The sequence below is a fragment of the Diabrotica virgifera genome, chromosome 1 (assembly GCF_917563875.1).
Source record: "Diabrotica virgifera virgifera chromosome 1, PGI_DIABVI_V3a".
In the NCBI taxonomy this organism is placed as follows: Eukaryota; Metazoa; Arthropoda; class Insecta; order Coleoptera; family Chrysomelidae; genus Diabrotica; species Diabrotica virgifera.
The window spans coordinates 60,942,466-60,964,876 of record NC_065443.1 but is presented as its reverse complement, the minus strand read 5'-3'; the positions used below and the strand labels follow the sequence as shown (position 1 = coordinate 60,964,876).

Genomic DNA, 22,411 nt, shown 5'->3' with positions numbered 1-22,411 from the left:
TATAGGCTGTGGATTTTAGGCTGGCAGCGTCATCAGTCCATATTTCTTTAAGAACGACGTTGCCTACTAGACCATCACCGTTAACGGCGAGCGCTATATGTCGATGATTACCAACTTCTTTTGTTCTTTACGGCGCTAAGTGTCGTATTGGACGTTCTGTTCGATAGTACGTTCTTTAACGGCAAAATATTGCAAAACCTCTACATTTTAAAGAACCGCTTGGATTGACATGAAATTTGGCATACACATAGCTAACAAGTTAAAGAAAAAAAGTGATATTGTGCCGATATGTGCTTTTGCCCCGGGGGTGGTTTTCACCCCCTCTTGGGGGTGAAAAAATATTCGTCCAAAGTAAGTCCGGAAATGGATAAACTGACTAATTTTAAGTAACTTTTGCTCTATAGAGTTTTTTCAATAAGTCAATACTTTTCGAGTTATTTGCCAGTGAATATGTTCATTTTTTCAACAAAATAACCACGCTTTTAGACGGTTTTTCGCAAATAATTCAAATAGTAAGCATTTTGTCGAAAAAACATTCTTAGCAAAAATATAGCCTGTACAAAATTTTAAAAAGTGGTGTATATATCATGTCTCTATACCTAGTAGAAGCAGAGTTATAGGTAATTAAAAATAGGTTCATATTCGTCACATTCCAAATGGAATACTTTAACGTGAAATAACCAAAAATGAAGCACATTTCGGGGAAAACTCATTACAACTTATTTAAAGTGTTTAAAAAAAGCTTCATTTTTGTTTTACAAAAAAAATTTCTAGCATCAAAAGTAAACAAGTTACGCTCAAAATAAAGTTAGTCCCTTTTTTTTTGGTAAAAAAATCGGGAAAATCACTCCCTAATTAGTATCTCAAATGAACTTAATCGTTACGACTTCACAAGTTTCTTGACTCGTGTATGTATTGTTTATATTATATGATCTGTAAGTTTCATCTGTTCAAAGTCCTTATTTTTGAAAGGACTTTTTAGATAAAAGGGTTTGAACGAGTCACTGATCACGAATGTATGCAAATTTAGAAACACCAAATCTTAATCAATTTTTGTGTAATAGAAAAACAAAAAAATACATGATATTCAGAAAAGCAATGCTGACTTTTTTGTTTTTCGAGATTTTTGGTATCTCTAACAATTTTTAAGTTATTTTGAAAAAAAAGCATATCTTTCAAAATTAAAATTTTTAAAAATTTTACTTTAAAACCAAATTTTTTCAAAAATAACCACTTTGATTCGATGAAACTTACAGATCATATATGTAACCACAACATAAGTATAATAATTTGTGGAGCGGTAACGATTAATTTTATTTAAGTTGCTAATTAGGGGGTGGTCTTCCCAATTTTTTGCCAAAACAAAAGGGACCAATTTTATTTTGAGCGCAACTTGCTTAAATTTAATGCTAGAAACTTTATAAAAACAGGAATAAAGCTTTTTCTAAACACTTTAAGAAAGTTATAATGGATTTTCCCCAAAAAGTGCTTAATTTTTTGGATATTTCAGTTCTAAATATTCTATTTGAAATTTGGTGAATATGAATCTATTTTTCATTGGCTATAACTGGTTCTGCGAGGCCCAGAGACCTAACGCCTACACCATTTTTTTTTACCTTTTTACAGGCTATATTTTATCTAAGAACGTTTTTTTCGACAAAATACTTAGTTTTTGAGTTATTTGCGAAAAACCGTCTAAAAATCTAGTTACTTTGTTGAAAAATGAACATATGCACTCGCAAATAACTCGAAAAGTGTTGACTTGGCGAAAGAGCTCTATTGAACAAAAGTTACTTAGAATTAGTCAGTTTATCCATTTCTGGACTTATTTTGGACATATATTTTTTCACCCCCAGGGCAAAAGCACACATCGGCACAATATCACTTTTTTTCTTCGACTTGTAAGCTATGCGTATGCCAAATTTCATGTCAATTTAAGCGGTTCTTTAAAAATTCGAGCAAAAACCGTGAAATGTACTACGAGCGATTTGAGGTCATTAGACTCTTTGTCATGGGGTTTTCTTAAGTCGCAGGTCTAAGTGATTGAGCCAAAAACCACAACAGCCCTCAAGTCAACATAACGCGTTCTATCAGTCAAATTCAGCCTGATTTATGCGCCAAAGTCGTGGATAATTGAAAATTTCCGATGCGCGCCACCCTGAGAAAACGCGACTGACATTTTGTACGATGTTATATTCCATACATAATGGCATTGAGAGGCCTTCTAAATGAATAAAAAATTTCGATGACATCTCACATGCTTAGTTTTATTTCAATTTAAAAATAGGAAACACTTAATTAACACGCCCCTAAGCATGGATAATAACAGACCCACTTTAAAAAGGTAAAGTATACATAATAATTGGAATAGTCGCAACTTGAAATGTGATCAAACAACTGAAATATGATTTAAAGTTGAAAAGCTCAGGGCAATATTTAACAACATGAGAAATAAATACATATAAAATACACCTGCTAAATTGCTATGCTTAAATATGAATTACAGCAAAACAAAAGTGATAACAAATCAAGAAGATGAGTTAAGAATCGTAGTTAAACTAAACCAAATAGAGGAAGTGAATGAATACATATACTTGGGACAAATAATAAAATTGAATAGAGACAACCAAATAGCAGAAATAAAGAGACGAACGAAGTTAGCGTGGGCCTCGTTTGGTAAGCTGAGCTTCATATTGAAGAATAAAAAATACCCTCAAAATCTAAAAACGAAAATCTACGACCAATGTATTCTTCCGGTCCTTACATATGGATGTCAAGCATGGACGTTCACAAAAGCGAATATGGACAGAATTGCGAAAACACAAAGAGCAATGGAAAGACAAATGATCAACGTAAGACTGTCAGATAGAAAAAGGAATTCCTGGGTAAGAAATATCACAAAAGTTAAAGATGCTACTCGTCAAACAGCTAAACTAAAATGGAAATTCGCCGGTCATGCGATTAGACAAAAATACGAAAGATGGAATAAAATTATTACAGAGTGGAGACCATGGACATATAAACGAAAGAGAGGGAGACCACATATGAGATGGGTAGATGACCTAAAACACCGAGCTGGCTCAAAATGGATGCACATGGCTCAGGATAGAGAAAGATGAAGGAGCGAAGGGGAGGCCTATGTCCAATATTGGATGTCGCAAGGCTAATAGATAGATAGATAGATAGATAGATAGATAGATAGACAGAAAATGCTATGTATTTCCAATCTTACTGTATGGCGCAGATGCCTGCACATTAACGGAAACAATAATGAAAAATCTACGCATTCGAAATGTGGGAACGTATCCTCAGAATATCCTGGACGACCGGCTACAACGTACAGGTATTGCGCCGAATGGGAAAACAAAAAGAAATATCTTTCACAATTAAGAAACGGAAACTTAAAGTATAATAATAATAATAATAATAATAATGACTTTATCTGGATGACTTTATTGCTTTTTTTCAAAAAAAAATACAAACTAGACAAACAGTAATAATTATAATAAAGCAAAAGGCGACGTTCGCCTTTTGTTATACTTATATATAGTTATATTATATATATTATAGTTATATACTTAATAGTAATAAATAAACTTAAAATAAATTATTTTTAACAATACTTACCTATCAGTCCGGCTTCTGTGGCTCTATCAAAGTAGTAACTAAATGCAAAAATAGTTTTTAGAGGCAATTCGTGTGGAGGGCTAGCTTTGCTCTTAACATACTCCGTAATTAGCTTTGAACAATCCTGAAAACTAACAATAGGAACTGTTTCACCGATTTGAGTATTGGTACCCCTGACTTTTGAAGTAGGATAGTTCTCTTGTAGACCGGAAACGAAATATTTCTTACCTGAAAGAGAAACAGTTATACAGTGTGTAGTTAATGTAATACGTATTTGATAACAAATCAGATATGAACCAAACCGGAAATAGTAGAAACCCAGTTTGTCAAACACTTTTTACTGTATGATAATAATTGCAACAATTCTTCTGTAATAATATCTTCTTTTTCTATATATGTACATCCATACCTTCTTTTATTCTGGTTTATATTTCTATTTTATAAACTCAACCGCAAAAGTTTTGAACCAGCAAAAATTATGCTCATTTTAAAAGTTGATTTTCTCGTGAACAGATGACCGGATTCCGCTCTTTTTTTATTACTTTAGACTTTTCCTTGGTATTTACATTGTTGGGCAAATATTTACTGAAAGGTTTTTTTTGAGCTAATACCGAGTGGAAGAAAAAATGTTTCTCTTATGTTAAGTTTAAGACACCCTGTACAGAATACAAAATATAATGGCGGATATACATAAAAATCGTGTTGTAGTCTTATGTTTTGTGAATATTTTGTTTTTTGAATTTCCCTGATATTTTTAAAAACAAAGAAAATAGACGCTATTATGTGTTTGAACTGAAACAATACTAAATTAATAATAAAAATTAACAGTTAACAAAACTTTAAAAATAGAAAGATACATAACGTAAACAGTTTTGCTCGACAATAATTCTAAGTACCCTTTCAGACTAAGATACTGGTGTCCGCCACCGGTGTTCAATTGCATCAAAGCATTGTTGAGCCACTAAAATCAGCCAGACACTCAAAGTGGCTCGTCTGTATGCTTTGCTGCCGGTGGGAGACTCCAGTGTCTTAAGCCTTGGTTTCCTCGAAAGCGGCACCGACAAACTGCGACCGTAACACTGCGATGAATGACGTCATAAAAAACTGTACCACGCAAAATAATAGCAGTGGTTTCCAAGGATGCGTTGGAAGCCACCGCTTGCTGAGTTTGCACATTTCATTGCCGCAGTGAAGAACCTTTAATTTTTCACCGTAATCTGACGTCATTCATCGCAGTGTTACGGTCGAAGTTTGTCGGTGGCGCTTTCGAGGAAACTAAGGCTTTAGTCTGAAAGGGTACTAAGAGTTATTTGTCGACCAGGTGGGCGGTGTGCATAGCGCAACATAAAAGAGACAACATTGTTTAATGGAGGTTCTGCGATGTTTTGGGGTGAAATTTCGTTGTCAACAAGAACGGATTTAGTGTCGTCACTCAATATTTAAGTGAGGTAAATATTTAGATATTGAATTGGCCCACTCACGGTCCCGAAATGAATTCTATTGATCACTTAGGTGATAAAGGGTTCAACGCATTTCAAACAGAGTAGGTCAAGGCGAAGGTGACTTAATCAAGATGATTAAAAAGAGAAAACTTGAATATCTCGGGCATATAATGAGAGGTAGCAGATACAGGATGCTGCAGTTAATACTCAAGGGAAAAATCGACGGAAAAAGAGGAATTGGTAGGAAGAAATATTCATGGTTCCGAAACCTTCGACAATGGACTGGCTTATCAGCAGATCAACTATTACATGCCGCACAAGATCGAGAACGATATCCGCAAATTATCATCGAAGGTACCCACGCATAAAATTTGGGCACGTTACTTGAAGAAGAAGAAGAAGATCACTTATGGGATATTGTCGATAGACAATGAAGCTTTTCAGCCTTTTCTTCCTTCCCTGCAAGATATATAAATATAGATTATATTTCTTGCTATTTGAAACTCCATAAACCAGCATGTCTAGGCGATGTAAAGCTGTTATTAGAATTAGAGGGAGAACACGCGATATTAGTTTACGATATATTTCTTTCTGTTTTTAAAGTTTTGTTAACTACTTCTATTTTTTATTGTTAATTTAGTATTGTTTCAGTTAAAAAAATTTTAAATAATACAAACGTCTATTTTTTGTTATTTAGATGAAAAATTAAAATGTTCACAAAACATAAGACTACGATACGATTGTACACACCATTGTACCTTATCATTTCTACAGGGTGTCTCAAACTTAGCAAAAAAAAAACATTTGTTTCCTTCCATTCGATATTCGCTTCGTGCGTGACCATGGTGGTGGTACATGAAACGATGCCAGCGTGAGTAGCGGCGAAATATGACAATTTTAACGATTCTTTGTAATGTCAGTGTCATTGTTTGTATAACAAATTTTATCAAAAATGGTAAATAAATGTTATGTAAGTATTTAATTGTGCTAATAATAGCCAAAAAAGTAAGCGTAATTTCTATAGATCTCCAATAATGACAAATAAATAAGAGAAAATATTTAAACTAGCGGCAATAAACCTTCCTGTAGGAAAGGTGTGAATCTGAAGACAGTATTCCGGTGGTGTGTGTTGACGGAATTAATTAAAAATAAGTGTAACAACGAACAGTAATATATTTATTGATTTTTGTAAACAAGCGTGGTGTTTTGCTTATATCTCGAAAGGGTATTGTTAGCGACAGCGAGGGTGTGTCTGAATCGTTCGCATGCTGTGTAGACTGACTCGCCGGACCACCAACTATCATGTCAACTGGTTTGCGGTTTTGCGATAATGGCCAGAAAGGCCGTAAATTACTGCATCTGCCTTTTAAAAGATGAGAACCTTTTTGTATTTTAAGAAGTTGACATGAAGAGTGTGGCAATCTGGCATCGTAATCAATTAGTGTTGCCTTGAAAAAAACATTAATTTTATACAATCTGTTTAGGGATACATTTTCGTTTCTCGAAATCAATGGCCCTTGTTGGCATATGGTTTGTATATTACATGTGAATTTTAAATGACTAATGTTGTTTCGTTTTGAGAAAAGTTATTAAGAATTAAGAAAATAAAATTAGCAAAAATAGTAATTAAAGCGTATCGCTACAACAGATTCACACCAAATACAAATACTGTCACTATAAAAATCACCAGATTCATCTTCTTTTTTGGTTTATCCATGTCGACCTTCGACGATAATCCAGTAATCGGTATCGGACAAATTATACGACTAATAACAATTCGCTAAGAGTTTAAACACAAAAGTTTTTTTTTATATAAATGCAGACTAAAAATCTAAAAATTAAAGAAATAACTCAGAAAACACAAAAAATTGCCGACATTATAAATTAACCTAAGAAATTTAAAAGTCAATAATATCAAAAGTTCATAAATGTTAATAGTGTCAAAATTGCATAATTTAGTGCAGTAAACTTGCCTGCGGTAGCACCAATTACAAACAAGCATTACAGCGCGGTAAATTTGAATTACTCCTCTTAGTTTAAAAACTAGAATAAAATTTTCCCTTTTTGTTCCGTTTGGAGTTGAAAAGATAAATTGTGATGAATTTTTAGAAACCCAGTTCTTAATACTACATCCATTTTAGACATAAATTGGAAAAGTATCGTTAAAGAAAGTATTTACCATATGCTTAATTTCAAATTGTGGTCGCCCAAAAATGTCAGGTGTCGCGTCAGTCATGCACTGATAGTCCATTCTTTCGCGGTTTTTGCTCTAAATTTTAAAGAACCGCTTGGATTGACATGAAATTTGGCATACGTATAGCTTGCATGTCAAAGAAAAAAAGTGATGTTGTGCCGATGTGTGCTTTTGCCCTGGGGGTGACTTTCACCCCCTCTTGGGGGTGAAAAAATGTATGTCCAAAATAAGTCCGGAAATGGGTAAACTGACAAATTTTAAGTAACTTTTGTTCTATAGAGCTTTTTCGCCAAGTCAACACTTCGAGTTATTTGCGAGTGAATATGTTCATTTTTCAACAAAATAACCACATTTTTAGACGGTTTTTCGCAAATAACTCAAAAAGTAAGTATTTTGTCCAAAAAAACGTTCTCAGCAAAAATATAGACTATAAAAAAGTAAAAAAATGGTTTACACGTTAGGTCTCTGGATCTAGTAGAACCAGAGTTATAGCCAATTAAAAATATATTCATGTTCACCAAATTTCAAATAGAATATTTCAACGTGAAATATTCAAAAAATTAAGCACTTTTTGGGAAAAACCCATTATAACTTTTTTAAAGTGTTTAAAAAAAGATTTATTTCTGTTTTTACAAAAAGTTTCTAGTGTAACATGGTACGTTAACCCTTAGCATTGAATAAAATATTATAAGTATAGTTTATAGTAATGTAAATATGTTTCGGCATTGACCGGTATTGACCTTATGATTTATTGTTGTATATAAACGAACCAAAGAAGTGAAGAGACATTCAGATCAATCGAGTAGTCACGATGAAGCAATAATACCTTAGTTATTGTTTACATATATACTGTTGTTTAATTGTTTAACGAACACTGTGAAGTTCAAATATATTTATAAAGTGAAAATGGTATATTATTATACATCCCGCACTTAGGGCACAATAGCTCAGCCACCAGACTTAGTACCACGTCATGGCGATCTGCCTAATTGGAAAAGCATGCTAAGCTCCAGCCTTTTGGACCCGAAGGAAAGTACGCAGAAAATAGTTGTTATAAACTAGAAATGGGAAGTAAAACCAATCCAATAGAGAAACGAACCAAAGTCGACACAGGGGAGAAACTTTAAGAGGACAATCCAAAGAAGCAATCCAGGTGTAAAGAGACAAGATAAGAATTTATCCTATTTTTATACTTCCTTTATCGAACTTTTATTATTATTTTCAAATTTTTATTATCATGATGGACCGAGTTTAAGGTATTGACATTATTTTATAGGGATTCTAAAATATAATATTCTTTAATATTCATTGACATGACATTTTACTAATGATTTAACTTAATATAACATAATATTTTTTTAATATAATGAGCAATGATTAGATTTACTTTAAATGTCGGCTAATTGGGAAACTTTTGAAAATAAATTAGATAGCCTGTTAAAAGAAAGTGATAAACAGAGTAAAAGAGCATTGAAAAAAGCAATACCCAAAAATATAGAAGTACGATTGGACATAATCAGCAACCTAATCACTACATATAACGAGTTTATTGCACTGGTAAACAAAAACGAAGGAATCCTTAACGACGCTCAGCGTACTAAGTATTTGTAGTAATTATTTCTGCAAAATCAGGGATAAGGTTATTAGAACTTTCCAAGCTCTAGACTCAAGGATAATAGTTCCCGAGACGATTACACAACATATAAAAAAAGATATAGTGGAAGCACAGGACGACAGCGAAACTGAGGAAAACATGGCCTTAAATATGAACGACTTTCTAAGTACATCGAGTAGGGTGTTGCCCAGAAAATTCGATGGAGAAATCGGGAAGCTGCAAGCATTCGTGGATGCATTAGAATTCGTAAAATCGATACAAGAAGGGCACGAAAATACATCAATAACACTGGTAAAATAAAGGCTTATTGGAAAAGCGAGAAGTCTAATCACGACAGAGGATTCCATCGAGAAAATTATAGACACATTAAAGAAAAATATAAAAGGAGATAGTCCTAAATTGGTAATAGCCAAGCTGAATAGGAAGAAACAAGCCCATAGGGACGCGACAACATACGCTACAGAAATAGAAGAATTGGTAGAACAACTGAAAACAGCGTATATAGCGGAAGGAATGCCCGGAGACCTGGTTAGAAAATACGCGGCAGAAGCAACAGTCAATACATTGACGCGAAATGCAAGTTCGGAAAGGGTAAGGATAATAATGGAAGCAGGGAAGTTTGACACACCACAGGAGGCGTTGACAAAATTTTTGTCAATAGACACGTCAGATGAGCAGCAGAATAGGGTGCTGAACTATAAGACCAACTTTAGAGGAAACAGTAGTAGAGGTCAGGACAGAAATTTGAATAGAAACAATTATGAGAGACAGCAAGGAGAATGGCGAAATAACAACGGTACTAGATATAGAGGAGACCCAAGATATAGGAGAAATCAGGAATATTATAATAGGGGAAACAGTAGATCAAATTTTAACAGAGCAAATAATGCCAATATTAGAACTTGCGAAAGCGAGAGTACAAGCGAAAATTCGCCTGAGGAAACGCAGTTGGGGTTTTGAATGGAAATAGGGTTAGGGTCAATCCCAACCGTCTCACAAAAGAAAGTAGCCATTATATTTACAACTTTGACTTAACACTCTCTAACTTTGTAGAAATTTACACAAAAATATCGAATAAAATACACACATTTATACTGGATACAGGAACAGATATTTCCTTATTAAAAATTGAGGATGATTTCCCACGCCAAGCAATACAAAGAAACTCAATAGTCAAAATAAAGGAAGTTCATAAGAATAGGCTATATTCATACAAGAAGTGAATTAGTGTGAAAGAAGGACTAAAATATATTTAATTTGTAAACAAGATTTAATCTGCTTATAAAATAGGTACCAATTTATTAGAATAAGGAATAATATAAATATTTTATTGCTATATTTTGGATAAAAATAGGATTTCTGTTAAGTTAGGATGATAATATAGTTGAGGACTTATACCTGACGGTATAAGCCCTCCTCTCTAAAAGGGGATGATGTAACATGGTACGTTAACTCTTAGCATTGAATAAAATATTATAAGTATAGTTTATAGTAATGTAAATATGTTTCGGCATTGACCGGTATTGACCTTATGATTTATTGTTGTATATAAACGAACCAAAGAAGTGACAAGATATTCAGATCAATCGAGTAGTCACGATGAAGCAATAATACCTTAGTTATTGTTTACATATATACTGTTGTTTAATTGTTTAACGAACACTGTGAAGTTCAAATATATTTATAAAGTGAAAATGGTATATTATTATACATCCCGCACTTAGGGCACAATAGCTCAGCCACCAGACTTAGTACCACGTCACTAGCATTGAATTTAAGCAAGTTACGCTCAAAATAAAGTTGGTCCCTTTTGTTTTTGCAAAAAAAATCGGGAAGACGACCCCCTAATTAGCAACTTAAAGCAAATTAATCGTTACCGCTCCACAAATTATTTTACTTATGTTGTGTTTATATGATCTGTAAGTTTCATCGATTTAAAGTACTTATTTTTGAAAAAAATTGGTTTCAAAGTAAAATTTTTAAAAATTTAAATTTTGAAAAACATGCTTTTTTTCAAAATAACTTAAAAATTGTTAGAGATACCAAAAATCTCGAAAAACAAAAAAAGTCAGATTTGCTTTTCTGAATATCATGTATTTTTTTGTTTTTCTGTTAGACAAAAACTGATTGAGATTTGGTGTTTCTAAATTTGAATACATTCGTGATCAGTGACTCGTTCAACCCCTTTTAACTACAGCCCTTTCAATAATAAGGACTTCGAACCGATGAAACTTGCAGATCATATAATATAAACAATACATACACGAGTCAAGAAACTTGTGAAGTCGTAACGATTAAGTTCATTTAAGATACTAATTAGGGGGTGATTTTCTCGGTTTTTTTACCAAAACCAAAAGGGACTAACTTTATTTTGAGCGTAACTTGTTTAATTTTGATGCTAGAATTTTTTTTTATAAAACAAAAATGAAGCTTTTTTTTAAACACTTTAAATAAGTTGTAATGAGTTTTCCCCGAAATGTGCTTCATTTTTGGTTATTTCACGTTAAAGTATTCCATTTCGAATTTGACGAATATGAACCTATTTTTAATTAGCTATAACTCTGCTTCTACTAGGTGTAGAGACGTGATATATACACCATTTTTTTAAATTTTTTACAGGATATACTTTTGCTAAGAATGTTTTTTCGACAAAATACTTACTATTTGAGTTATTTGCGAAAAACCGTCTAAAAGCGTGGTTATTTTGTTGAAAAAATGAACATATTCACTGCTAAATAACTCGAAAAGTATTGACTTAGTGAAAAAACTCTATAGAACAAAAGTTACTTAAAATTAGCCAGTTTATCCATTTCCTGATTTTTTTGGACGAATATTTTTTCACCCCCAAGAGGGGGTGAAAACCACCCCCAGGGCAAAAGCACATATCGGAACAATATCACTTTTTTTCTTTGACTTGTTAGCTATGTGTATGCCAAATTTCATGTCAATCCAAGCGGTTCTTTAAAATTTAGAGGTTTTGCAATATTTTACCGTTAAAGAACGGACTATGAACGAATATGCTCGTCTTTAGTTTCGAAAATACATGTCTCGCAATTTGTTTATTTTTGTTATTTATAGGAATGTAAAACTTATGGTGCATATGTACAGCTGGTTCCAAAAAAAACTGATACGACTCTTAAAGCGTATTTTGTAGAAAATTGAGCAGTGTATTTACGGCCGGTTTCACAAAGTAAAGTTAACTTGTGGTTAAGAGATAACCAGAAGTTACGTCAAAATATGCGTTTTAGTTTCAGGTCAACGGCGAAGTATGGTTAACTCACAGAATTTTTAACCAGAGGTTGGAGTGGGTTACCCTTATGGGTATACCCAGAAGGGTAACAATTATGAAACTGAAACGCATATTTTGGGGTAATTTTGAGGTTATTTCTTAACCACAAGTTAACTTTACTTTGTGAAACCGGCCGTTAGAAGGATAAATACTTATTATTTACATGCTGTCACTGTCACTGCCAAATCTTAAAATTTGCCAGATAACCTATTCTGTTCAACCCAACGAACTGTCAACACTGATGGAATGGCTCCGTCCCATTCAAACAGTGAAGCGAGATTGGTGCCAACATACAAGAGAGAGGTCCTAGAGAGACAGAGAATTTGTCAGATAAAATTTGCTACAACTACAACCAGTGTTGTCAGATGTGATTTTATAAATCCCCCACTTAGAAACTGAAATTCCCTCAAATCACCCAAATTTAAATTTTTGCCCCATATCAATAAATTAGTAGTCAAATGTAGAGAACAGTAAACAAAAATTATACTACTTATCAACAGAGGGCCCTGGAAATAATTCATAGGTCCTATCTTCTTCGATTATATGAGAGTATAGTATACATATTTCTATGTGTACATTCGCAAGTTTAATTTCCCATGACCCCTTAAAATCTTCCATAATTTTCACTCCAAAAAATCTCCCAACCATTTCTGCTTAGAGAAGTTCCCCTATACGCTTTCAAATTACCCCAAAATTGTGGGAAAATACCCCAATCTGGCAACCCTGACGTACCTGACTATAGTTTATTTTTTAACCAAGAGGAGTAAACTAAAAAGACAGATTCACACCCAAGAAAGTCACTAGAAAAATAACCAAATACATCTTCTTTTTTGGTTGATCATGTCGGTCCTCAACGATACTCCATGAATATTATATTATATTAATAAGTCGCTAAAGAATTCTAAAAACAACTGCTTTTTATATAAAAGCAAACTAAAAATCTAAAAGTTAAAGGAATAACACAGAAAACACAAAAAATCATCGATATAACTTAATTAACCTATGAAATGCCAAAACTGTCAAAATTTGATAAATGTCATTAGTGTCAAAATTTTATAACAGTGGAGTAAAGTTGCCTGTGGTTGGATCAATGACAAACAAGCATTACAACGTGGTAAATTTGAATCAGTCCTCTTGGTTTAAAAACAAACCATAGCACTGTCAATTTGTTTGTTTACGACAGATGGCGATTATCATCCCTCCTTTACCTGATTATCTTCGATCTCATCCTGGCGCCATTAAATTCATTTCATGGCGATTCCATCAGTGTTGACAGTTCGTTGGTTCAACCTCAAAAAATGGCAGTTTGTTTGTTTATTTTATTATTTGTCTGTCATAATAAATATAATATAATGTCAGAGCAATCATACACTGCTCAAAATGATCAAATCTTACTAAGAGTCGTATCAGTTTTTTTAGGAACCAGCTGTACATTACACGTCGGCACAAATTACTCGAATAAATACAGTATTTATTACTATAATATAATTGCTTACCGTGATAAAGGAATTTTTTCTTCTTTATTATAGGATTTACACATTCGCTGGTCACATTCATAGTATCTGGTTGATTTATCGTAATCATGGCATGTCTGGCTGCCATAAGTCCTAAGCCAGCAAAACTGTTTGTATAGACTGGAATCGAACCCCTTGGTGACGCCACCTGTTATAAACAGTAAAATAAAATATGTGAAACTTAAATACATCAACACTTTGTTTATATTATCATAGCTCTATTTCCACAAAATAAGTGTACAGGATATTTTTCATATTTCACAGAAGAAGAGGACGCCCGAGAAAGACATGGCATGATGACATCAGACAAGCCATCGCGGATAGACATCTACAGAATGATGACTGGCGAGATACATTGCGGTTGAAGCTATAGACGTCAAATTAAAAAGCGGATATTTAGAAGTTCTCTGAAGAAAATATTAATTTTAAGGATTTTTCTTCACTTTTTCGTTATAGTTTAGTTGTCGGTATTATCAACATTAATTAAGAACACAAACTGTGTTTACATTTCAGTCCCAAAAAATCATCTTTTTTCAAGTAGTTTATATCCAAATAAACTTGAAAATAAGCAAAAAGTAATAGTATATAGTGCAGTTACCTTACGGAATAAACCAGTGAGTTTTTATTATTTATTTATTCAAAACATTACAAAGCATACCGTTTGTAAGGTTAAGTGACGGCCGAAAGGCCAGTTCTCGGAACTAGTTCTGGTTCTGAAACTGGTTTATAATTACTAATGAGTATACCAAATGATACCAGATCCGACCTAACTAATTTGTCAACAATCATGACTGAAGATCATCAACAACCTCAAAACAAAACCTCATATTCAACTGTGCTTAACAATGCTTCTTCAATTCAATTTCCTTCAAAGCTACAAGCAATTTTATTTAATTCGCTACCTGATACTAAAATAGAAGAGTACTTAATAGCACTTGGTGAAGTTGTTCATCCACGGAATATTTTATTTTCATCAAGGCTATCAAATAACAGAATATGTATTTATCTCTCCAGCGAATCCCTGGTGGAAAAATTTATGTCCGGTCCAGCAGAAATAACAATTAAAGGCGAAAATCTAAAAGCACGAAAATTGATAACTCCAAACGAAAGACTGTTACTATCGGGTGTTTGCCCTTCTATTCCACATATTCTAATAGAGAATGAGTTAACCAAATTTGGTCTTAAATTAATGTCACCTTTAACCTTCCTTAGAATCGGTAGTCAACTTCCAGAATTTCAACACGTCCTCAGTTTTAGAAGACAAACTTATATTCAACCACTTGTAGATATAGACCTTCCCTCTTCTTTCTTAATGACATATGATCAAACTTCGTATCGCATATATTTAAGTTTAGATAAACCTTCATGTTTTATCTGTAAGAACACAGGTCACGTTGCAGCAAATTGTTCAAATCATAATCAACAAAATGATTCCTCTCATATCCAACACCAACCGCAACAACCAATACAACAACAACCAATACAACAACAACCAATACAACAACAACCAATGCAACAACAACCAATACAACAACAACCAATACAACAACAACAACCAATACAACAACAACCAATACAACCACAACCAATACAACAACAACCAATACAACAACAACCAATACAACAACAACCACAAGAATCCCCCAAGTCTATTCCATCACCCCTAGAAATGGAACCAAATCATCCAGTCAGTAATTCTAGTGCCGAACCTTCACTTAACCAACAAACAGATACTAATTTAATGCCCCCCGTATTAATTATGGAAACTAATTGTATATCTAAGGATCAGTCAACGACCAATAAGAGAACAATTTCGGAAATTAATACTACTCCATCTCCCACTGAAGAATTAAATAAAGAATTTAAAGTACCAACACAAACCAAAAAGAAACAAAAAAAGCAAACTGAATCTACCAGATCAATTCAGGAAATAATGATGCCAACAAAAACAGTATTTCACGATACGTCAAATAATTTTAACTTAACATATGAACAAACACTTGACTTTTTTGAAAATTATACTAGCTCGACTGATCCCATTAGTTTATTACAGACATACACAACGGATATACCCAACTTTATTTACATGTTAACAACAATTAAGCCATATTTTACAGAAAAAAGCATGAAAACTAAATGCACTAAATTAATAAACAAAATCGAAAAAATGCTAGACGATCCCGCTTATCAAGATAGTGATTGTTCGACAAATTCAGCTCCAGAAATAAACTAAAATCTTCGAACCGATACTACAATGGAATGTTAACGGGTTTTATCCCCGTTTAGAAATGCTTAAACATTTATGTTCAATAATCTCACCATCAATAATATGTTTACAAGAAACAAACTTTAAAGGATATCATAGTTATGACATGAAGAATTATTCTTGTTTCCATAAAAACCGAGAAAACGCAAATATCGCTAGTGGAGGAGTTGTTACGTATGTTAACAAAAAATATGAATCAGAAGCATTAGTAATCAATAGTAATTTAGAAGTAGTAGGAGTATCAGTGTCCTTTCCACAAAAAATGAATATCTGTAATATTTATATTCCACCTGACTTAACTATCACAGAAGCAGATATTTCAGATGTATTAGATCAGATTCCCACTCCCAGAATAATCGTTGGTGATTTTAACAGCCATAATCCAATATGGGGATCTCTTGGAATAAATTCCAAGGGCAAAATTTTAGAAAACATAATTACCTCAAAAAACCTAAACGTACTGAATGATGGACAATCAACAAGATATAATATTCATACAGGTACTTCATCAGCTATCGACCTGTCATTATGTGATCCTCTACTGTCAGCAAAGTTTTCATGGGATGTAATTCCGTTTTTATTTGGAAGTGATCATTATCCTATTAAAGTCTCTTTTAACAGTAATTATGAAGATACTAATACAACCCCAATTCCAAAATGGAATCTAAAGAATGCCGATTGGTATTTATTCAAAAAGTATATTCAACAGAACTGCCATAGCTTAAAAGAAGTCACCGAAAATCATCATATAGATGAACTTTTGAATTCGTTTATATCATTAATCCATCTTGCCGGTGAAAATCATATAGGTAAAACACAAACTCTACATAAAAGAAATTCATTACCATGGTGGAACGCAGAGTGTACTGATATAATAAAGAAATATAAAAAATCCTTTAACAAATTGAAACGTCACAAAACACTTGAAAATACTATAGAATATAAGAAGTTACGGGCTCAAGCTAGATATATAACTAAAAAGAACAGAAAAAAATCTTGGCAAGAATTTATGTCCTCTATTAATTCCACTATGCCTATAAGCACCGTATGGGAAAAAGTTAGAAAAATATCTGGAAGTAATACCTATAAAAAGATTCCATTTCTATGCAATAACAAACAGATAGTAACATCTAATAACGAAATAGCAGATTTATTAGCAAAACAATTTGAAATGAACTCCAGCAATAACAACTTTTCTAAAGAATTTATCAATACCAAGATGATTTCGGAAAATAAATTAATAGATTTTAATTGCATTGAAGATAATCCTCTTAATATAGCATTTACCATGGAAGAGCTTAATCACTCTTTAAGTACCAGCAAAAAATCGGCGCCAGGACCAGACGATATTCCTGTTAGTTTCTTACAAAATCTACCAGATAATGGAAAACAATATCTTCTTAACCTATACAACAGAATTTGGACTAATAATGAGTTTCCCACAAAATGGACGCAGGCGATAATAGTTCCATTACTAAAACCAAATAAACCACGAACTGATCCCGAATCCTATAGGCCAATTTCGCTTACCAACACAATGTGTAAAATCTTGGAAAAAATGGTGAATAATAGACTAAGGTGGTTTTTGGAAAATAATAAATTAATAATCAATGAACAAAGCGGCTTTCGCAGGAACAGATCCACTTTAGATAATTTAATTGACCTAGAATCCGAGATAAATGAATCGTTTGCAATTGGACAGGAATGTCTTGCGGTTTTTTTCGATATAACAAAAGCGTTTGACATGGCTTGGAGATACGACATTCTTAACACACTAAGTCAGTGGGGCGTCAAAGGTAACATGCTATATTTCATTCAAAATTTTCTTAGTAAGAGACAATTTAAGGTTAAGATAAATGGTACACTATCCAGCACTAAAGACCAAACAAATGGAACACCTCAAGGATCTGTTATTAGTTCAACACTATTCTTAGTAGCAATAAACAAAATCTTAGAAAACTTTCCACAACATGTTAAAGCGAGATTATACGCTGACGATTTAGTCTTATATTCAAGAGGAAAAAATATTCTTTCTATACAGAAAAATTTACAATGTGCATTAAATCACCTTGAAAACTGGTCGAAAGCTGTAGGATTGCAATTCTCTACAACCAAAACTAAATGTATTTTATTTTCAAAAAAACGGCAGTCTACAACTCCAGATCTTCAGTTATATGGAAACAACTTAACTTATGTGGAACACTTAAAATTTCTAGGAATGATCTTTGATAAAAAGCTATCTTGGAAGTACCACATTATGCACATTAAACAATCCTGTCAATCTGGTCTCAATTTAATGCGTACACTGTGCAATCGTAATTGGGGTTCAGATTGTAAAAGTTTGATTCTTATTTACAAATCTCTAGTACGATCCAGACTCGATTATGGATCAATTGTATACTCATCTGCAAAGAAGACACTTCTTGCTCAACTAGAAGTCATACAAAATACAGCATTAAGAATAGCCACAGGAGCATTCTGTACTAGCCCCATTAATAGTTTACAATGTTTAACCGGAGAACCACCTTTAAATTTCCGAAGAATGTACTTGTCATTAGTCTACGCATCATCCATATATGCAATAGAATCGCATCCCACTTTCCACCACACTATTGCAGAACGTTTCAAAGAAACTTATGTAAATAAAAAAAGAACTAACCCTCCCTTTTACGAGAGAATCAGAAAATATCTCTCTCTCAATAATATTCAATTCCCAAAATTTTTTAATCAGACAAATACAGTTACTCCTCCGCCCTGGACCTTTCCTCCTGCAATATGTGATCTAACTCTCTCTAAATACAATAAGCTTGATACCCCCCATGCAACAATTAATCAATCTTTTCTCAACATACTTGCTTCTTTCCCAGATCATTGTTATATTTATACAGATTCATCTAAGACTGCTGATGGTGTGGGATCGGCAGTTGTAGATTCAAACACTATATTACAATTTAAATTATCTTCCACTTGCAGTATTTACTCTGGAGAACTATATTCAATTCTGCAAGCCCTCATTCACATTCGTACTCAAAAAATTCCAAAATCTGTCATAATTACCGACTCACTCAGTGCATTACATACGATAGAACAGTTATATACAAGTAATCCTATAAGTATTTTAATAAAAGAACAATTACATTTACTGAAGAACACGATGCAGCAAGTAAGCTTTATATGGGTTCCATCACACATTGGACTTCAAGGAAACGAAAAAGCAGATTTCCATGCCAGAGAAGCAATACACAGTGCGTCTTCAGTGTTAGTGAACTTAGTGCCTGTTTCCGATTACAAACCATTCCTTAAAGAAAAAGTGTTAAACAAATGGGAAAACGAATGGAATCTTTCACAATCATCTCTACACACAATAAAGCCCTCAATTGAACCTTGGTGTGAGATAGACCTAAATCGCCAGCTGTTTGTGAAGCTAAATCGTTTACGCATAGGGCATAGCAGACTTACTCACAGCTACCTAATCTCTAAGTCAAATCGCCCTATTTGTGACCTGTGTAATTGCGACATCAATGTAACACATATATTAATAGAGTGTCCTAAATATCTTAATGAAAGACAAAAACACTCCATACCTCTCAATATAAAAGCAGTCTTAGGATCACACTGTAAGCTTACACATTTGTTTAATTATTTGAAAGACATTAATGTTTTAAGCAAACTATAACCACTGTTAACATTTTATAATTCTTAATTTGTAAATTATATTGTTACCTAAATGTGAACTTATGTAATAGTCAAAATGTTATTAGATTTAAGTAACCATGTATTAATGACAGTACAGCTAATAACCCAAAGTGGTTGATGCTGATAATAAAATAAAAAAAAAAAAAAAACATTAATTAAGTGTACATCGAAAGCAATTAGGCAGTGTGAATTATTAGTAATAGAAATGTATAAACATTTTCAATTTCTTTGCAACACGAAAATGCAGCAGCTGCATAATACTCTGGTTAAATAGGACAGTGCAGGAAGAGTCTATACCGGTTTCGGAGGTCTTTTCCCCCTCATCAGCAGTCCCATATCCTCTTCTCTCCGATCTCTCCACGTATCATACTTTGGGCCTTTCCGAATTGCAAAGAAAGAAATGCCACGGATGAACTAGACAACTAGAGCCATCTACCGAAAAACAAAGTAAGTTATCAATCGAAGTAGCACAGAAAACGACAATAAATATCGCTCCCATACCACCAGATTGACAACAGGTGGAATACTTTATTTGGTTATACCTCCTGAGATTTTCAAAATTTATAAATCAAACATGATGTCGAGGAAATTAAGATGAGAGAATTTTAAATAATAACTTTTACCACGCTGAGCAGATGAGTTGTGAATTATTTAAATTTCTCTCATCTTAATTTCCTCGGCATTCTGCATGATTTATAAATTTTGAAAATCTCAGGAGGTGTAACCAAAGAAAGTATTCCACCTGTTGTCAATCTGGTGGTATGGGAGCGATATTTATTGTCGTTTTCTGTGTTACTTCGATTGATAACTTACTTTATTAGCAATAGATTTTAACATTGAACTATTAATTTTGTAGTGTGTGTAACACAAAATGGAAATAGATGACGATAGTAATATACCACCAGATCGGGGAAGGAAATAAAGCTAGTATGAAAATATAAATACAAATAATAAAAATCAAAACGGCAATAATAAGGTAAGCGACATATCCATTGAAAAAAATTTATTTAATCATTATTCGCCAAAGTTGTTATATTTCGCCGCTACGGGCGCTAGCATAGTTTCGTGTATCCCCACTATGGTCACGCACGGAGCGAATAAATATTAGTGCCATTACAATAAAAATTACTTCTGTTCACAACATTTTACTTCTACTTTTAGATAATTATATGTGAATAGACACTTGCCAAAAAGCGTAGTAAAAAATATACTCAACTTAATTTTCTTTTGAGTCTATTTTTTTGCTCACAAGTGTAGTGACTCGGCCAAAAAGTTATGTTAAATTTTTTGATATTATACAAATTAATTAAAATAATTATTGTACCATTTATCAAATCTGCATACCTGCTGAATATAGTCGCTTTCTTTAAGACTTGCTGGAGTCATCGCTGCAAAGGTAACTTGAGTTGAACCGCCACCCAAGTCTAAGGCCGCGACGCTATTGGCTGGATCTCCACTTAACCTTTCTGTCAACAAAAATTATCAAAATAAGTACCAATCTATATAAAAGAAAAGAAAATAGGAAAGTCTCAGATACGGAATACATTAATAAAAATAATAATATACACTAATTTAAATCTGAAACTTTCTTTATTAGAACCATTCTCCGTTAACGAGTTCTCTGAGGCGGGCAAGCATCTGCACTGATGAAGTTTATAACAGAAACAGCGCTGTCTGTAGATTGTGCCTTGCCTCTGAATCGAAATGAAACATAAATTGTCTTTTAATTCACTATACGCTCTGAGCTTCCCTGGTGTCGCTCCTAGCGGTTACTAATTCAACTTTCACCGGTAATTTTTAAATTTATTATTTAATTGTTATCGCTTAATATTTACAACGCTAAAAATTAATTAAATTGTAATAGATTTTTTTAAGATTTTGCTAATCATTTTGACGTTCTATTGATGAAATATTAATTTCTTACTTCGGATACTTTCACAATTATCATGTAGATGGCGCCAAGATTAATTTATAATTACATATTGCACAACATTAAAAAACGCAAATTCAGTATTTAAAACGTTAGTATATTTAAGGTAAAAATATATACCACAGCTTTGATCAACTAATATTTTTTATAATTAATGTTTTTAATTTTAATTTTAATTTTAAATTAATCACTTTGACATTTATGTCAAATTTCCGGTAACCGTTTACAGACTTGTCACTACAGGCGCTCACGAATTTATAAATATCCCCTCTACGTACGAGCTCACAGCGTATACAGTGATGAGCGCGCTAATAACCGGCAAAATAGCTCAAAAGATGGAAAATGTATTAAAATGTAAGATAAAAAGAAATGCAACTACTGGAGGTGGGATTTTGTCGGTATTAACTTATAATTTACATTACCATTATGGATAGTTTCCACCTTTATACCTTTAAACGTCAGCTAGTTAACTTCGGTCATAATTCTACGTATGACGTTCTTTCAAACCTAGTTTTAATAAATTATGTATGTCTTCTTCTTCTTTTGTTTATTGGCCTCTACCTGCATGACTATTTGGCTAGTCCATCGTCTTGGAATAAAGGAAAAATCCCTTATAAACCTACAATTTAGAGTTGATATCGGACAAATACAACAAAGGTAAAAACTTTTCTCGTACAGGGATAACTGCCGACCATTACACAATCTGCTTCTACCTCTTCTCGTTCTTTAGCTAACTGGCAATTTTGAATTGTCATGGGACAAATACAACAAAGGCAAAAAACTTTCTAGCTCAGGGACAACTGCCGATCATTACAAGATTGCGTAATGTGGCCTCGGT

General features: G+C 33.1%; 1 protein-coding gene across 2 annotated transcripts in view; it reads right to left on the bottom strand.

The window, feature by feature from the left end:
- LOC114335022 (nucleoside diphosphate phosphatase ENTPD5) overlaps window positions 1-22,411 on the bottom strand; it is a 63,455-nt gene that overhangs the window by 4,823 nt on the left and 36,221 nt on the right. For both annotated transcript variants that reach the window (XM_050656699.1, XM_050656705.1), the window contains exons 6-8: window positions 20,988-21,109; window positions 13,664-13,829; window positions 3,628-3,855 (exon numbers count right to left, since the gene is read on the bottom strand). In XM_050656699.1, the coding sequence (XP_050512656.1) occupies window positions 3,628-3,855; window positions 13,664-13,829; window positions 20,988-21,109 (516 nt within the window). The remainder of the gene's footprint in view (window positions 1-3,627; window positions 3,856-13,663; window positions 13,830-20,987; window positions 21,110-22,411) is intronic.